This window comes from Helicoverpa armigera, chromosome 9, assembly GCF_030705265.1.
Source record: "Helicoverpa armigera isolate CAAS_96S chromosome 9, ASM3070526v1, whole genome shotgun sequence".
In the NCBI taxonomy this organism is placed as follows: Eukaryota; Metazoa; Arthropoda; class Insecta; order Lepidoptera; family Noctuidae; genus Helicoverpa; species Helicoverpa armigera.
Genome location: NC_087128.1, coordinates 10029588 through 10049357, shown reverse-complemented (window position 1 = coordinate 10049357; position 19770 = coordinate 10029588). Strand labels below are relative to the sequence as shown.

Below are 19770 nucleotides of genomic sequence, written 5' to 3'. Positions count from 1 at the left end.
GACATATTGCTAATCTTTTAGCATATAATATACACATAGACACAGGTACTTGTCATGTACCTCCGGATATTGTTAGTAATACTACTAACATTCTTATTGATATGCCTACTAGTTTAAACTATTAGGCACGACAACAGGTGAGTCAAATGTTTTGAATCTTGTACATCAAAACATGCAGGGCTTATCTGGCAAGGAGTTAGAGTTAAGTTTGTTTTTGGAAGGTTTTAATGTTCATGTCTTATGTTTGACTGAACATTGGTTAAAAGAACCCGAAATATTGTTTTAAATGATAGCAAATATACTGTACAAAGTGCGTTTGTAAGGAAGAATGCCATACGAGGTGGATCTTTAATATTAGTTTCTAACGAGTTAAAATGTAAACAACGACAGGATCTGGTTAATCTTTCTGTCGAGCGCACTATCGAGTTGTCTTGTGTAGAACTTGAGCGATATGTTATAATTTGCGTATACCGCCCCCCCACAGGTGATTTCAACATATTCGAGTCAGTTATAGAAGACTTGTTTAATAAATTGAAATCTAATAATAAACGTAAAATAATATGTGGAGATTTTAACGTAAATATATTAGAGGTAGATTCTCCATTAAGTATTAGACTCGTAAACCTATTTAAATCTTATAACTTAGTCAATTTGTTTTTTGAACCTACTAGAATCACGGCCACTTCTTCAACTTGCCTTGATAATATTTTTTGTGATTGTGCAGCCTCAAGTTGTATGCTTCTTAATAACTTGACGTCTGACCATTGCGGACAAAGTGCTTGTTTTCCCATGGTAATCCACAAAAAGCCATTTAAAATTGAATGCAGGCCTGTTACAGCTAGTCGATGTAGTAGATTTAAGAGTAATATAAACAAAAAACTTAAACCTTCTATTCTTGCAAATGAAGATCCTAATGTCATGTATGGATCACTCTTTGATGTTGTAGAAAAGGAATTCAATTCCACGTTTAAGACTAAAACCATGACTGTCAATGCTACCTCTGCCAACTTTAATAAATGGGCTACTGAAGGTATTTACAAAAGTCGAGCGAGGCTTTACGAGTTATACGGTATGAAAATGTACAGGTTTGATACTCCGTTCTTAGATTATGTTAGAAAATATTCAAAATTATTTAAACAAATTTGTAATGTTGCTAAAGCAAAATATTTAAGTAATACTATAAAAAATTCTTCTAATAAAGTAAAGACTACTTGGAAAATTATTAATCAGGAAACTGGAAAATCGACAAATATTGAGAATAAATTAGAAATAGTCGCTGATAATAAACGTATTAGTAATGCGGCTGACGTAGCCATGGCATTTAATGAGTTCTTTGCTAGCATACCTTTAACTACGACTCGCTCCTTGAGTTCTTCTGCTACGGACGCTGAGAATCTCCTGCATAATAGTGTCCCAAAGTGTGACGCTATTTTTAGTTTTGAGCAAATAACGCCAATTGATGTTATTAACGTTTTTAATTCGCTGAACTTAAAAAACAGTGGTGACTATTGGGGCATTTCAATTAAACTATTAAAGAATATTATCGACATTGTTGCCCCCTATCTTGCTATCACATTTAATAAATGTATTGAAACCGGAGTTTTTCCCGACCTAATGAAACTAAGTAAAGTCATTCCTTTATTTAAATCAGGCGATAAGAAGGATGTAAATAATTTTAGACCCATATCCATCTTACCCGCTTTTAGTAAAATATTCGAAAAATTAGTACTCAAGCAGTTACAAAGATATTTCAATGTTAATAGCCTCCTTCACAGTGAACAATATGGCTTTACAAAAGGTCGTTCGACAACAGATGCTGGTGTAGCTCTTTTAAAACACATTTTTAATGCGTGGGAAAACTCGCAGAATGCCATTGGAGTGTTCTGTGATCTCTCCAAAGCATTCGATTGTGTGCACCACGATACGCTTCTACGTAAATTACGTTATTACGGAGTCCAAAATGAAGCTCTTAGCGTAATAGAATCCTATTTAAATAACAGAGTGCAATGCGTGGATGTCAATGGCGTCAAATCATCAGGTTTATCAGTCCAATTAGGTGTGCCACAGGGCTCAATATTAGGTCCGTTCTTATTCCTGGTATATATTAATGATCTACCATACCATCTGAAGAATATCTGTGACGTTGTACTGTTTGCAGATGACACTTCACTTATTTTTAAAGTCGACAGAAATAGGGATCAATTTAACGACGTAAACAGTGCACTTTCGTTGGTTACACACTGGTTTAGTACTAATAACTTGGTCTTAAATGCGAAGAAAACAAAATGCCTTAAATTTACTCTACCGAACGTGAAAAACCTAGGCCCGAATATTATATTAAGTAACGAGGTTCTAGAAACTGTCAAATCCACAGTATTTCTTGGTATATCAGTCGATAGCAGACTTCAGTGGGGCTCGCATATAGCTAGCCTCGCGGGAAGGCTTAGCTCAGCTGCGTACGCCGTCAGAAAAGTAAGACAATTCACTGACGTAGACACAGCTCGAGTAGTCTATTTTAGCTACTTTCACAGCGTTATGTCCTACGGTATTCTTCTGTGGGGCAAAGCTGCTGATATTCAAAACATATTCGTATTACAAAAACGAGCTGTTCGTGCGATATACCGGTTAGGTAGTAGACATTCGCTAAGAGAGCTCTTTAAAGAAATAGGCATTCTTACTGTGGCATCACAATTTATCTTTGCCAATATACTCTACATTAGGCAAAATATTCATTTGTACACCAAAAAAAGCGATGTTCACAGTATTAACACTAGAAACAAGCACAAACTGTGTGTACCCACTCACAGACTTCATAAGGTTCATGGATCATTTTTGGGGCTCGGTATTCGCTTTTATAATAAACTACCTTTAACTTTACTACAATTACCGTTGAATGCATTTAAATTACAAGTAAAGTCAATTCTTTCAAAGAAGGCTTATTATAGCATTAATGATTATTTAAATGATAGAAATAGTTGGTCGCTAAGTTGACCGCGAGGCAACTCGTTCTTGTTATCACTATAACTAAATTATTAACTTATTATTATTGTTTACATTGATTGACATTACTTTGGACATTAATTCTGAATTATAATTGAGTTTATTTTTATTTACTTTTCGAAGTTTTGTTAAACTTTGCTTAGCATTGTTTCTTTATGGCTTGCTAGTGACTGCAGCACTTCTTACATGTTCTACTTTTGTTGAATAGCAGCAAGCACGTCATGCTCCCTTAGACGGTATGGCCAGCGGTAGCGTTGGGGGTCGGGTTGTCCCCTTCCCTCAAAAATGTGCGAAGGGGGCGATGGCTGATCTTCGCGTTATACTCGTGAACGGGTGCTGCTGGCGGTACCAGGTCGTGTTGATGGCTATTGACACTTTATACATTTTAGTATGATTTTCTATTAGCTTTTTTTTTATATTTTTGAAGTAAATAATAATACTGTAGTCCTAGCAGGTACACCTTGTTTGTGTTGTACAGCTACAACATAAACATCTGCACATGTAGGTGGGCACGCTGATTCTATGCTTATATTAAAAATACATTTTTATTTTATTAACAGGAGGCTTTAGATACACTTAATGGATTATAAGTAATGCTTGAGTACTTAGTCTTTATAGGTGTAAATCTGTGTGCTAGCCTACTTGTGTTCAGTTTGTTTTTTTTCTTTCTTAATTTTATATAATAGTTATCATGTGAAAATGATATTTTTTATGACTTATTGACTTGTTTTGTATACATTCTGGTTCTTCAAACCTTACAGACAGACATGTGTTGCTGGGGAGTTTGTTGCGCCACTTCTTCTTCCCAGCAAAAACACATAGGAAGTGGTGAAGGGCGGGCGTTTTTGGGGGCTGTCTTTTGTTTTTGACGTTCGAAAAGTGCTGATTTATCAGCCTAATTTGAATAAACGATTTTGAGTTTGAGTTTGAGTTTGCTATTTAGCGAGCTTTTATCTTCAAAGATTCAGAGCACGCTGATTGCGTAGGCTAATCTATTTAGTTCTGGTTGTGTTTTTGTCCTAAGTAGATACCCTTTTCTGTAAGAGAAGAGGCATGCATTATGCACTGAGACGTCACAGTTTATAAAACAAATAGATACCTAATAGGGACTTACATAAATCTCAAGTTTTCCTACGATGTTTCTAAATTAGGTACGAGATAAAAAAAGGATACTTACTAATATAAATCGAGCTTTCCTGCAACGATACTAACATTATATCCTCTTTTCAGACGCATGTTCCCATCTCTCCGCATCTCCCTGGGCGGGCTAGACCCCCGCGAGGAGTACTGCGTACTCCTCGAGCTATCTCTCGTTGGTCGCCGGCGCTGGCGCTGGGCTGGCGGTGCGTGGGCGGCTGCGGGCGGCGCCGAGCCTCAGTCCCCGAGGCGGCTGATGCTGCACCCTGACTCCCCGGCCCCTGGACATCATTGGACCGCTAATCCTGTGTCGTTCAGTAAACTGAAGCTGACGAATAATACCATGGATGCGCAGGGACATGTAAGTTCTTTTTATTACTCCTGATTATTTTTAGGTTTTTATGTCAGAAACTGATGTTTAAGTATTCCGAACACAATAACTTGCTATCCGTTAGAAAGGGTCGTTCTCAGGCTATTCGGAATAAATAATAGATTTGAAAAAGAAATTACATAGGTACATGTTTTACGCAGAAATACATTTCCAATAGTACAAGCAGAACATTATGTAGAATTTACAATCTAAACTTGCTTTTTAGAATCCAAAGAAAAGTAATACCCATTCAGACCTTATTGTTAATAAGAAATAAAATAATTAACTCTAACCAAGAAATCCTAACAGTTACATATCAAAAAGGCCGCACCACAATTCTCAGATCGTAAGGAAAACTACATTGAGTTTAATATCCTGAGCAAAAACTGTTAATTTGTTATTAAGCCGCCGTAATCATGGGAAATCGATCGCAGACTTATTAACTACCCATTGTAACACAAAGAACATGACTTTCCTTAGTAATTGTCTTGCAACAGCCGGAGTACGGAGAAGTCGGCTATTTGTCATGGAGAACTAGATCAACATTGTAACGTTACAGTAATAATGCTAGTTTAATATTTCTTCATAGTTAAGCTCTAAATATTTAGGTATATTTTAAAGGTGTAGGTATATCATTTGTATTTAAGGGAGCAAAGTAAACTATAAACTTTTCACATACATTTTTCATATGAAAACTTTGTAGATTTTTTTCAATGAAGATAAATGGAAAAACAAAAATAAAAAAGCGCTAAAGAAAAACAAATCCAAAAGCTTTTAGGTGACTTTACAATTTTAAATCATTTACAAATTCTTAAAAAATCCTGCGACAGCCATGACAGGGATGCAATTTGTCAATAGCACTATGACACGATGACGCGACATTATCTGTGGTATGACGTCACAAGTCAGTAGTCACAACCATAGATAAGGGGTGATGATTTGCAACACTGGCATCCAGGAATGCATGGTAATTACCCAAAGATAAGTTATGTTTCTGAAATATTTAGTCATTAGCAGATATATGGATGTGACTGTTGTAAAATATTGCTAAGATGGGGACTTAGGAATAATTGTTTTTTACGGGCCCAAAACCATATTCATTCTTCATAAAGTTATTAAATCTAGAGTTCCGACCACCTCACAGAACATCCATTTCTCAAAGCAATTGAAATCATTAATTGAAAGGCCGTAAACAAAAACTCGCCCGAACTAATAAAAGTATGACGCAAACGACAAACATTGGCTCTATTGTAACAAAAAGTTTCAATATTGGATACAGTTACAAGTACAGCCTTCGCCGAACATTCCCGCGATCGTGACTCTGCCTCATATATCGACTTTTCGAAAGGAAACGCCTCTCGCGCAACCACGCCAACCACTTCCCATTAAAACTTCTATAAAAACAGAACTGAACCTTACGTTGTCGGAATAAGATTCCAATGCAAACAACCCGTTTTGCGATGACGTAAAAAAGATAGTTCTTCGCAATTTCTCATTCGAATTTCAATCTTAAGTCGTTGATGTAAAGCTGAGTGTATACTATGGGAGCGGCATTTCATACGCGCCGCGGGAGCCTGCGTACAAAGACGTCTTTAAGCATTTCGTCACTTGAACAAATACGCTGAAAGGCATTGTATGATGGCTTTGTAGGGGCAACTAACTGTATTCCTTTATCCGGGCGGTGTGTTTGGACAGAGCGGTTGACGCCTCGATTAATGATGAGCTTGATGCCTCGCCCTAGGTTTTATACGACTAACTTTTATACAATGTTTGCACTGACTGTTTGTAGAAACTGCGTGAGAGTGACACTTTACGACTGCTCTTGATGCACGTTTGATGTTTGACTGTTTGAATTTTACAGCCGTCAAAGCAGACTGATAAGACTTTTTACAACTTTAAACAAAAACGGAGCTATAGATACTAGACTTGTCAGGTTAAAGAATGTGATGAGAATATTTTGATTCCATTACAATGGCCTGCCAACTTAACATTTCAATTAACCTGACCTGCCTCCATAAAAGCAGGTTGTCTATCAAAACAAACATCGTTCATGGCTATCAGTCACAAAGCATCATAACACACATTATTATGACGGGTAGGGACAGCAAAAACTGTAGGCGGGTACGCACCAGTGTGCGCGTACGCTTCGCCGAGGCACCGGGGCTCGAGAGCGGCGTCTTTGTGCACCCAGCCTAACAATGCACCAGCTACTGACAGAAGCGGGCCAATCCGCGTGGAAGATATCCGCGTACTGTGCACTTGAGGATTTACCACCTGTGATAAAAGGAGCCACCATTGTACATTGTGCCCACACCCTTTGTTGGGTATTTTTTAGCGAATACTTCAAACAGACACCGTGTGAAAGAGTGCAGACCCACGACGGATTAATGCTTAAAAAGACCATACAGTGAAAGGATTACATGTCTGGCTATTTCTAAAAGAGCTAATTATCAAGATCGTTAAATGTTAGAGATTATTGAGAGATTATCCTCACGCAATTAGTAATAGTTTTATATTGTTTCTGAGAAACAGTCAGGTCGAAAATTGGGGGTAATAAGGTGATTAGATTGGGAGATATTTCATAGTCACATTAAAGTCGAGATTTGGTGATATCGCGTCGGACAACTATTTCTCGAAGATCGACCGATATTATACAATAATCGACGAAGATATCAAGAATACTATTTTAATATTTAGATGCAGATCATTTTATTTCACGGTTTATTTATTCAATGGCTTCGTAATGACGATGGAAATGTGAATCGTATCGAGTTACTTGGGCGGGAAATCCAAAGAAAATAACGATTCATATATTTAATTCATTTCCTACATTTAAGACATTGTTGTTGACAGTTAAGACAGTATTGAGTATTACATTTCTGTATCAGGAGTAAAATTACTCAAAAAAATCTTGTACAACCTTAAAATATTCACTTTTCCAAAAATAACTTAACCCAGTCGGCTTCTTCCCTCCCAAAAAAGGAAACAAATAAAATCTTTACATGTCTAGTAACACATATTGCTACAAAAACGCGGTTTAGTAGCGCATCAAGTTTATCAGTACATGCGATCGGGTTACCAGTCGGCAGAGAGGGGTTGCGGAAACCATCCCCTTATCGGTTATGTGTCACATTGTCAACACTAATTAGTGAAAGACACGTGTTTCTGTTAGATTCCAGATAGGATATCGTTGTTTGTTTAGATACCGCAGGTTGGATTAAAAAGTTGATGTCTGATGAGCGTTTTTCTTTGGCGAAAAGTCCTTGCATTATGCTTAAGTAAATGTTAAAGTGTTTTATTCTGTGTTAGCTTGTAGTTTGTACATTACATTTTTATGATAGTTCGCTAGTATGTTATATACCACATAGAATAAAACCTGGAGAATATAACTATAGGATGTATGCGGGAACGCTAAGTAAAAAGTTTCGTCAAGATGCAAGCAAACCAGCAAGCCATAACTCATAGAACAATTTATGGTCAACTCAAATGATATCTTACTCAAGTTTCGTTATTTATAGACGGTATTTATCTACAATATCGCCCTCGGCGGCGCTATTTAAAAACTTTAAATGTTTATTCGTGAATCAATAAAATTCCCCGCCCCGCCCATACCTGTGGTTAACTCTAACGAATGTCTAGTTAACTGTGTGTGTTCTCTATGTGCTGTTTAACTACGAAATGTAGTTTATTAATCGTTGTAATCATACTGATTATGACTCAATTTATGGCTGAACTTGAAAGGTGGTCTTGCAATAATTTCTTGATTAATTTTACAGTCTGATCAAGCAATTAAGTTTTTTGTATTTTTAAGGAAACATCCTTGCATAATCTACGTTTGATTTAAAAAGTTAGGATGAATTAAGTACATTTTTAAATCATCATAAGACGTTTTTAAATCGTTTATTTATTTAACAGTTTATGTACACAGACACTATCATATATCATCTGATATAGGCATAAGTTTCGGAAAATTATGAACACTTAAGAAAAGCTTGCTTACTCTCAACATTACTTAGTAAAATTCTATTATATTAATTAATTTAAATCACTTGCATCAAAAACTATCAATTAAAACGATGACTATCTGGCCTCGCAAAAAAGGCCCGAATTCTTACTTTTACAATCTGAAGGATGTATCTCTTTGATTGAATGTTTCGGTTTGATCGACGAGCTACCGTCGCGGGGCCTTTGTACTTATTGTCAGTCTGTCAGTCCGTCAGCCACACCTCGGGGTTTGTGGGAATGCTTCAAATCACATTTCTCGTCATATCTGTCTTTGGAGCGTAAAAAGTGATTGTCTGAGTGACAGATATGATAGTTGTTGAAAAAAGTCGTGCGAGGTTTTTCGCTCGGAAAACTGGAGTAGGCATTCGAGTTTTCCGTAAAGTGTTGTATTTCTAAAAAAGATAAGTTGCGAGCTTTTTTTTGCAGATCTCGCGAAATTCTTTTCTTTTACATTACTTATGTATATTTTCTTTTAAGAAATATTGCATTTTTACCAGTATTTACATTCACCGTTGTTTATTATTTCTCAATAAGGATTAAGAACAAAAGCTCTACAATAAGTTACTTCGTATTTTGCATTGTACCGCGTAATATGTAACCCAAGAACAATACTGCTGAAAACTAACAAATAATTTAAAAGAAAGCAAACTTTTTTAACATTATCACACTTTTACTTAAATCCTCTTAAGTACAAATTAATCTTTTTTAAAAATCAAAGACAATAGAAGGAGCACCCCTTCTACGTTTGAAGTGGTTGTAGTCGGCGCCCGTGCAGCCCAGGTAGCGGTATTCGCGTCAAGTGGCAGATAAGGCCCTTTACACAAGAGCGACCGACGGCACGACGCGACAGTCGTGTCGCCAGACGCAGGCCTTATGTTGTTTGTTCTATTAGGATGAAGATTAGCTTTTAATGTTTTAGCAAGTTGTTGTGTTCTTTGGAGAGGTCGTTTTCTCGTTAAAATTTCGACCCTCAAGTTTGTTTGGGGATTAGATAACCGTGTAGTGTGTATATAAAGCATTGTTAGTACACAAATAAGTAGGTAATAGGATAAATAGAGCTTTCAGCAAAGCTTTTCCCGAAACTTATTTTAAGGAATCCCGTACGTTGATGACCAGGCTTCTCTTATATATTTTGCGTTTTACTTGATTTCAGGCACTTTCAGCTCAGGCTTGCGATAAAACCATAGTAAAATTTATAATCTTCTATGAGAGAATCAACTAGGCTCGACACTACTTTACTGCCCTACATAAACTACTACATCCCAAAATGAAGTCCAACCTTTTAGATCCAACTACATACTCCTCGACCACAGACTAAATCCTCGTTCCATTCCAGATGGTGCTGACCTCCATGCACAAGTACCGTCCGCGCGTGCTGGTGGTGAGAGCTCGGGACGCCGCCGCGCTCGCGTGGGGGGCGCCTCATGCCTCCTTCTCATTCCCGGAGACTGAGTTCATCGCTGTCACTGCTTATCAGGTATGTGTTTTTGCTTAACTACGTTTATATTCGAATGTTATAGCATAATCTTTGACAGCAAAACTATTACCCAATCATTTAAATTCCATTAGGAATATATGCCTTTTGCCTAAAGAGGACCATCCTTCGAGCGTTTTTCCCAACTAAGTTGAGGTCGGCTTTCAATCTAACTAGCGCTAAAAATAGTAGACATCATCAATTTGAAAGGGTCTCTTCGTTCTCCCTCGTTCACTTCTGTGTCACAGTTTCGTCCTTAAGGTAAAAAAAAAGGAAAAAATAGCAAAGGTAACTAATAAATAATATTCAGCAGATCTATCGCTAGGGCTATCAAGGGAACTCCTACGTGATAAGATCGCACCTCTCTAATTCCGAGAACACGCACCACTATTCCCCGAAGCCGCCGATTCGCACATACGGACTGACGTTGGCATTTTTTTCGCGACACCAGGCGCCGAAGCTTTTACCAATATCGAACATAAGTTGGTGCCAGTTACATCGACAAAAAATAAGATTGCGACGACCGGCCATTGTGTAAGGACTCTTAAAGAAACAATACCGACTAATTTGGCGTTTTTGTTCGTGCGGCGTTTGTGAACCATTGTCGGTCGTGTTCGGTATCTTGGAAGTGTGCCTTAACTACAGTTACGTTCTGAAGAAGCTGCCCAGTCAAGTGAAGCGGTAAATACACGGTACCCGATGATATCATAGCTTTAGGAGAGCAAATTAGGGTTATAGGGAGCAAAGTGAGCAGCAGTGCAATTAGAATTGTCTATTGTACTGAGTTAAACTCACACGATTTGGATTACCTTCGTCGAGACGCCAGACGGAGAACGGTCCGACGGGTGTACCTAAATAAACCAACAAATCGTTGAAAGCTTTCTTCGCATCTGCTTTGGGCAATAAAATTGCGGTACACTTTAATTCCATTTATTAAATCTGTCCGAAAGCTTTTATAAAAGTATTGAGACAGCCCCCCGCTGTTTGTTATCCCAAACTAACTACTGGCTTTTGCGTTCATTGCAGCGTGGCCATCCCTTGCATAATCCCTCGTCGTAATTAACCAGCGGCTTTCTTTGCCCTGCGGCTTCTCTCATGTTGACTGCAACGAGGCGCGAAAGTTTTCTCGCGTCCATTTCATCGGAAGCTTTGTAGGATTATCCGGCGATTGTCCGGCTAACGGGACCCTCGGGCCGACAATACCCGGCGGCGTATCATTGCGCATTATCCCCCGACAGGCGACCGCTCGACGGCTCAGCCATTGTTACAAATTATCAACGAATTAGAAATCGTCTTTGGTAATGCCGCCCCTTCCGAGAGCGTAGCTAGGTGGCACACCAGCTCAATTACAATGCACAATGCAGCGATATATTGTGAATATCCAATAACGTACCATCATCGTCGCCGGGCCTGTCATCGCATGTTTACAGGCCCTCTCTATAAATTATGGGTCTATCTGCTAGATAAATAAACCAAATTTACTCAGTCCCTAATTACACAGTTCTAAAAAACTGGCGACAGTCGCCAATATGTGAAATAGTCACGCAAAAAGTAAAAGCGACGGCAAGTTTGTGCGGTGACGTCACGGGCGACAGGGCGGACCGGGGGCGGCGCCTGGCTGCTCTCAAGCATCACGGTTTGCTAACCGGCCGACTTAAAAAGTGCACTTTGCTCTGCTAATAACAGGCTTTTAGCACTCTGCGGAGTTTCGTCGGGGTGGCGGTTATCTGGTGGTGCACGAGCAGCGCTCCCGCCGGCGCCGCCTTATCACGCCGGGTAAACAATCGTTACAAGTGACTTCACGTATCTCCAACTCACTATTTGCGTTCAGGATTTCGCTAGATAATTTCGACTTTCGATTGCAAACACATTTTCGGGCTAGACGCGAAAAAAATGTTGTTGAATTTCGAACGTCTTATTCAATTAGGAAATGTTGCGTGGCATGAACTTACAAAACTTCGTTGCATAGTTAAATATTGTGTTGTCTGTCATCGTCACTTACGTACGCGACATGGGGAATTGTATCAGATTTCATGTTACGGTAGCGTGTAGCTTTTGCGGTTTTTGCCGTGGCGCCTAGCGGAGTAGTTCGCGCGTAGCGAGGGCGCGACGGGCGGGCGACGCCGCGGCGACACGCGAGCATGCCATGCTAATTGGCTTGTCGCCAGGTCCACACATGTGCAACAATTATCCCTTACAAGCTATTAGCGACGCCGGGATCTATGCGGAAACGGATGTTTAAATTGCATTCTCCAAATGAGATAAGGAGATTTCCGTGTGACGCGTCAACCTCCCAAATGATACGAATGAATAGATAGTTGATGAATTGGTAGAGCGGTGCTTTTGCTTTCCACCATTAAACATTTACTTAAGTTTTAATATCAGGAAAACAGACCGGATATACCGGATATTATTAGGTATACTTTATAGTTATACTGTATAGGTCTGAGTAAATATACCTTTATGTCGTCAATATTTTCTAACGAGCTGTTTTTGTTTGTCCACAGAATGACCGCATCACAAAGCTAAAAATCGACAACAACCCCTTCGCTAAAGGATTCCGCGCGTGTGGCCAGTCCAAGTGCAAGCGGAAGAACCCTGACTCCGGCAGCGAGAGTAACCCTGAACCCAGCGCAGAAGCCAGCGAGGCCAAGCGAGCGTGTTCCGACGCCGCCTCCTCCTGCTCAGAGGAGGGGAGCCTGAGGTCTTCCTCTCCTAGATCACCTCCTCTAGTGGAGTCCCCCGCCCCACTCGTGGCGCCGCCAGAGAACCTCACGCCACCGCCCGCACCAGCGTTCTACCCGCCAGAGTTACCCTACCTAGGACCTCTCCACATGCCGATACACCTCGGGCTCTGGCCGAGCAGTCCCATGGCTAGCGGGTTCCCGTGGGGCCCAGCCCTGCCGCCGCCCCAGCCCGCGGCGCCCTCGCCCCCCGCCGCGCCGGCGCCCTGCCGACGGGTGAAGAGCTTTACGATCAGCGCCTTGCTCGGCGAGGGCTGATGCTCACATTCACACATTACTTTTGGATATAAATGAATTAGAATATTAAGTGTTCACCAATGTTCCTTCGCGACTGGAGGAGGAACTTCTTGTATGTAATTTCGAGCTATATGATTATTTAATAGAGTACTTAATATGATACCGCGACGGGGATATTCGCAATACCTACTTACCATAAATTAATGTAAATAAATATAATATTTGAATATAGTTTTATTTGTAACGAATAGCTATGTGAACTCTATTAGGTATATTATGTAAGTAAAGCTACCTCGTTAAAATAAGTAAATAATATTGTATTGTGATAGCAGTGCCTTAAGTTTGTAAAGAATGCCTAAATTAATAAATATACCTTAATTAATTTAATTAGTGGTACATGACAAACCTACTTGTGGGTAGGTAGGTATATAAAAGGTCTCGAGGGACCTAATCTAGCAAAGTGTAAAAATATATAGGTTCTCTTATGAAACTGTTTTACCTACTTAGTTAATTTTATACTTGATGTTTTGTATAATAATAAATGTGTTATGTGAATTGTACATTTTGTAAATAATATCAGTCAAACTTTAAGTAATTAAAATATATTTTTAATATGATATAACAACGTATTTTATTTAATAAATCCACACTTCCAAGTCACCAACCACCCAACTGAGCTACCCAAATACCATCGATTCTTTGGTCGTCATCTTCCATGTTCATGCATAAAACCTTCCTCACAACATGACTTTCATTCCTCCTCATCTCATAAGGTAGATAGGTAAAATGTCCTTGGTAGGTAAGTTTTTATTTTATTTGGAGGATCTTTAATTTAGTCATTTACTGCTTAGGTAGGTAGGTACTTAAGTTCTACCTACATTAGAGCTTGCTGTTGGCATTATGGAAAGAAAACGATTGCTGCCATTAAAAGTAATTCGGTCTATGATGGTATAAAATCCAGGATAATAGGTAAAACTAGTAGTCTATAGTAGACTATAGTTGGCTTAAGATAAATCTCCCAAAACACATCAGTCATAATCGTAATTTCTTAGTAGTCGTACACCAAGGGCGGATCCAGCTTCAGCGCCAGGGGGGGGTCACACAGTCGTGGTCAAGTCACAAAAAATATTATATTGTAGCGTATACTTCTTTTAACATTAAAAGTAGTAGTATAAATACAATAAGCGCGATCGTAGCGAGCTCGAAATTTTTACGAATGTTAAGAAAAGTGTTTTCATGTAGAAAATGGCCCGAGCAGAGTGAGCGCAATTTCTCGTATTTATGGTACATAGAAGTGCCAAACAATAAAGCGCGAGCGAAGCGAGCGCGAAAATTTTTGTTCAGGTCGAGGGCTAAGGTTAAAAAAGTGTTTTTATGTAGAAAATGGTCCGAGCTGAGCGAACGCGATTTCTTGGACACAATCACAGAAGCAAAATTGAAAAAAGCGCGAGCGTAGCGAGCCCGAAAATTTTTATTCAGTTCGAGGACTAAAAGTAGATGACAACGCTTTATAACAAATATACAGCACAAATATAAGAAAGCGCGATCATAGCAAGCGCGAGAATTTTTTCATGTTGAAGACTAAACGTTTGAAAATATTGTGTACGCAGAAAAGGGCGCGAAGGTTTATATTGCAGCAACAGTAAAATATTTTCTGTGAAAACTTCAATTGTTTTACTATAGGTAAGGGTTCATGAGATCAGGGCCGTCTCTAGCTCATGTAGCGCCTGGGTAGTACATATTGGTCGAAGTACTTTACAAAGAATATAAATAAGAACGTTCGAACGAAAGTCACTTTTTTGGTAGGTAAAGGACTTAAAAAATGTTTAAAAATTCATTCGTAGGTTCAAACTGTTGGCCAGATTTAAGTTATGAAAGTTGAGACAGGACAACGTAATTGTAAAATTAAAAAAGTTCATAAGTTTTAAAAAGCGCTGTAAAGTAACAAGCAGTCGGAAGCGCAAACTGTTTTGTTTTTGAGGACTCCATTTAATTTTATTTGGTATATTTGACTTACGAAGTTATCAAGGCAAGGTAAATTATATATTGCGCGAGCGAAGCGAGCGCGAAATTTTTTGAGCCTACGACACAAGAGCACCTGATGAAGTACAATGCAAAGCAACAAGTAGCCGCGAGCGCAGCGAGCGCAAACTTTTTTAAATATTTTGTTTGAAGACTCACAAATCAGACTGGGAATTACGTACAAATAAAAAGGAACCGTGATTAGAGCGAGTGCCATTTGTGTTCGTTGATTTGGTGCGTCAATAAAAATAATAAACAATCAGAAATACCGTACAGACTTAGTCATTTACCAATTATTTTCACTTAGTTGGAGGATGTTAAAAGTTAAAAATAATCAAAATGATCAATCCAACAAATCGAAGGCGACTTTTTTGTCAGTTTCATGATACAATGTGGAAATTCCTTATCTAACGGGTGTAATTTCTTCGAAATTTCCTGGTGGTGGGGCGTCCCGCGGCGCCCCTTATATCGAGGCGCCCGGGTTATTCGCACACCCTGCACCATAGGTTAAGGCGGCCCTGCATGAGATACAGCATGTAATGTAGACAACCCAGACAGCGGATTCTTAGTAACAGGGTCCCGTTTCCTCCTTTTGGGTACGGATAAAGAGTAAATAAAGAATAGAGAGCGAGCGTTGCGAGCACGAATTCTTCAGCAAAACTACTCTACCTGTAACTATGTAGGTATCTACCTATTCACTCGGAATAAAAATTATCTTATACTTATAACAAAAACATAAAACATCGTGTTTAACCATTTCAATTATTGGTCCTCTTAGGTACTGAACCTGACCCGGGGGGGGTTATGACCTTGTGACCTACCCCCTGGATCCGCCGTTGTCGTACACACGGTAGGTGCAGAAATGGACAGTAAAGTATGAATCTTTTAAGCATTTGTCCTTATGAAGGAGTGGCTGGAGAGAAGCCACGGTGCCCTCAGCTTCCGCCTGACACAGGTTCTTACCGGACATGGGTGTTTCGGAAAGTTCCTATGTCGCATAGGCCGGCAGCCCACGCCCGAATGCCACCACTATGGCATCTGCAGCTAGGACTCGGCGCTGCACACGTTGGTGGAGTGCCCAGCATAGGCAATGCAGCGCCGTAACCTAGCGGCAGCAGTAGATGCTTCGGGAAGTCTCTCGCTGCCGGCTGTCGTGTCCTGCATGGTCGGCAGCGAAGAAGGGTGGAATGCCGTCGCCTCGTTTTGTGAGGATGTGATGGTTTTAAAGGAGGCGGCGGAAAGGGAGAGAAAAACTGCTTCCTCTCTCCCCGCCCGCAGCAGACGTGGTGGGCGTCGCAGGGTGGAAGATCTCCGGCCACCATAGAGCGCGGCCTGCGGGCGACCGACTAATAAATTTTGATATTTTTGCATTCTCCCGAGTACCGGAAGCGTGTTTATTTACGGCAAATGCACAGGTACTTATTACCCTGATATATTAGTTTTTATCCGACTGAAGAAAAGGGTTTTTCGCACGTATCTCGTACCAGATGTGAATTCATGAAATAGACATTCTACTCAATTTACAAACTGAAACGGCAGAACAAATTGAACAATCACATTTGGGGGATGTCCTATCTAGATTAACAAGTCATATACATAAATATGTACCTGATGTTGGTCCAGCCGCATCTGTAGAGCTTTATTCGAAAAACTGCTACGCAGCTACGAAGTCACGAATACCTCTTCTCTTCAAACAACGCAAGTTTCAAGCATTAATGTGGCGCCATCTATTGGAAAAACGAAGTACTGCGTTCATACTTGGGAAACAGGATAATGGCAATTATAATGGCTATTGCTATTAAAATGTATTGTTTCGTAATCTGCATAGACTATTAGTATATTAGTCTATGGTAATCTGTATGTTACTTTCTACGTAAATTATTAATCATACGTTAACTTTTGTTAAAATTCTTATGATAAATAAGCAATGTTAGATGTTAGTTTAGCAAGCGCGATGATTAACGCTCAATTCTTCTCTGCGAGAGGTTGGTACAGAGTAGTGGGATAAATAGAAACACAGAGTACATTTGTATATCCTGAGAATATAAAGTGGGATAATGATATGATCATCAGCCATGTCAAATACATTACATACTGCAAAATATAATTTTAATTATGGGGAAGACTAAGTAATATGGGAAGAACAGGGAATAAGCATATGTTCAGGCTAAATAAACTAGAAAATACAATTTATAATTTCGATATATTTTTGACTTTACAGAATACATACACACAGAAGAGGGAGTAACACAATTATATACAACAAATGCAACAAACTGTCTGAACCAATATAGCATAATATATTGATTTACCAAGCAAAAGTAAATAACATCTATTTGTGATTGTTTATAAAAATATTGCACTCCTATTGAATATAGAAGAACATTATTTGTGTCCGAGATAAAAAACATGTACCTACATTACAAGAAAATACATTCAGACAGACAATAGTGGAATTACTTCATTCTTATTTAGACACCAATCACAGTGGTTAGGTTAACTCCTATCCAGCGACAAGGTTTTGAAGCTCAGAACTTAATTCATTGGCATCAATGTTGACTTTAGCATTAGGCGTAGGTGCGGGTGCACTAGACTCTCTGTTACAAGCCTTCTTGTGCACAAACCAGTGCAGGCGCTGGCACTCTCTGTCACAATATTGCACAGATTTACATTTAGAACACTTCTTGGCTGGCTTCTCCTCGCCACAAGTGCTGCAGTAGGGGATGGCATCAACAAATCCTCTCTGACCATTAATGGTACAGTTGATGACTGACAGTGCAGGAGGAGGGTCTTTACTGGTCAGGGACGACACCATCTGGTGGAAAGTTGTGCACTCTCTGAAAGGAAACTCCCTCACGCAGTCCTTCAGGAACGTATCCATCAGATCCAGAGATACACCATCCTTACCGGGCTTCAACAGTTTCTTGGAGAATATCTCCACTACATCATGTTTCTTCTCATCCTTATCTGAATTATTTTTCTTATCTCTAATGTTATGAATTTCTCTAAGAACATAAGCTAGATAATGGTATTTAAATGCCATCACTTCATTAGTGTCACCTCCTCGAGTCATTTCCTTCTTGCACAGAAGCTCAAGTGTTTTAATAACTTTGTCAGCATTGTCTAGTAAGGTAGGTATGTGTTGCAGGTTGAGTGCCAGCCGCACCGGGTGGATGTTGACACCCAGAACAAACTTGTGCAGAGGATCCACTAAGGCTGCAGGTAAGAATGGTTCCGTTTGTTGTCCTTGCAGGACGCTGAAGTAGGCTATTTCGCTGCGAGGCACGTAGTTGTTGATGGTTGCGACCGTGTGGTGGTTACCAACAAAGGCGGCCATCTGGGAGGCCGTGCGACCCACGGAGTTGGTGGCGATGGGCTTAGCACCCGCGTCCAGGAGCAGCTTGCACACCTCGGAGCTGCCGGACAGCGCGCCGAAGTGCAGAGCCGTGTAGTTGTACTCGTGCTTGCCGGAGTTCACGTCCGCGCCCTGTAACATGTGATACAGAAACAAATTAGTGTCAAGGAAACAATTGAGTGCCAAAAATAACGAGGAAAGTTACGTACCCTATCGAGCAGCAATTGAACCATATCCTTGTTGCCCTTATAAGCGGCGTGTTGTAGCGCAGTCATACCATTTTCGTCAAAGAAATCTACTGTCCCTTTGTGTTGGGCCAAAATATTCTTGAATTCTACCAAGTCATTTTGAGCAATGGCATCAAATATAGTTTTCTCAGCACCGGGTTTTTCTTCACTTTTCGCCTCCATATCGATTTTCTAGAAAACTTTATTATATCGAACGGGAAAATGCTACCTGAAGCAAACAACCTATAAACTTTTATGTCAATGTCAAATTGCTCAAGTCAATTTGACAATTCTAGGGATGGGCTGTTAGATTCATTTAATATCCACGAGCATAAACTAATTAGAAGATAGTCGATTATTAATTTGTGACATGATGAGTTATCATCATCTTTTCTTATTTAAAAAATTGTTTTGTTGGTGTCATATGTTTAGATAGGGTACTTGTAAATAGGGCGAACAATTTTAGCCGATTTATTCGTAATTCCTAAAAAAAGTCGCTTCTGTTCCAACTTTGGTTCATAGATGGCGTTAAGATGATGAAATATTTTTCAGTCAGAATATTTTACAATACCCTGAGAAGGTAATATGAGATACTTACCACGGTAATATAAAAGTTTCAAATTAAAACTCTTAATAGTATCAGGACTTGAAGATTATGCGTAAAGTTATATTTGGGACGGTTTCTTTATCAATCAATGCAGTTTAATAACTTATATTAATAATGATTATAATGGCAGGAAATAATTATTTAAAACTACATAGAGACATTTAATACAGTCGATACATTTAATCATTTTAATCAATTTTCCAAAAAGAAAACTTTCCATTCAGTGATCATATGGTTCGTCATTGTGTGTCGTATGTCGTTCATCGTATCATCATCCTCCGAGCCTTTTCCCAATCATGTTGGGGTCGGCTTCCAGTCTAACCGGATTCAGCTGAGTACCAGTGCTTTACAAGAAGCGACTGCCTATCTGACCTCCTCAACCCAGTTACCCGGGCAACCCGATACCTCTTGGTTAGACTGGTGTCAGACTTACTGGCTTCTGACTACCCGTAACGGCTACGTCGTTCATCGTATCAATCGTATGATTTTTTGGGCGAGTCTGTGAATGGTCCCTTCAATGTACCAAATGCATTCACTATATTTTATTTCTTTCGCATTTTTAATCTATCAAAGGTTGGTTGGTGTATCTATT

At 39.5% G+C, this 19770-nt stretch overlaps 2 protein-coding genes across 2 annotated transcripts in view; one reads left to right on the top strand and one right to left on the bottom strand.

The window, feature by feature from the left end:
- LOC110369767 (T-box transcription factor TBX6) overlaps positions 1–13541 on the top strand; it is a 36688-nt gene extending 23147 nt beyond the window's left edge. Inside the window, exons 3-5 of the mRNA XM_021325315.3 lie at positions 4231–4498; positions 9849–9989; positions 12494–13541. Of these exons, the coding sequence (XP_021180990.3) occupies positions 4231–4498; positions 9849–9989; positions 12494–12988 (904 nt within the window). The 3' untranslated portion in view covers positions 12989–13541. The remainder of the gene's footprint in view (positions 1–4230; positions 4499–9848; positions 9990–12493) is intronic.
- A 3632-nt stretch (positions 13542–17173) lies between these two features.
- On the bottom strand, positions 17174–18847 carry LOC110369729 (ankyrin repeat and MYND domain-containing protein 2). The gene is made up of 2 exons (XM_021325267.3): positions 18554–18847; positions 17174–18476 (listed from the first exon to the last, which is right to left on the bottom strand). The coding sequence occupies exons 1-2, from the start codon at positions 18752–18754 to the stop codon at positions 17493–17495; spliced, it is 1185 nt and encodes a 394-aa protein (XP_021180942.3). The 5' UTR covers positions 18755–18847; the 3' UTR covers positions 17174–17492.
- Between the last annotated feature and the right edge of the window lie 923 nt (positions 18848–19770).

Excerpts from the sequence above, each read along its gene's own strand:
- LOC110369729 (XM_021325267.3), bottom strand. The coding sequence starts at position 18,754 with ATGGAGGCGAAAAGTGAAGAAAAACCCGGTGCTGAGAAAACTATATTT. Across the intron at positions 18,477-18,553 it reads TTCAATTGCTGCTCGATAGG|GGCGCGGACGTGAACTCCGG; the intron begins GTACGTAACTTT and ends CACATGTTACAG.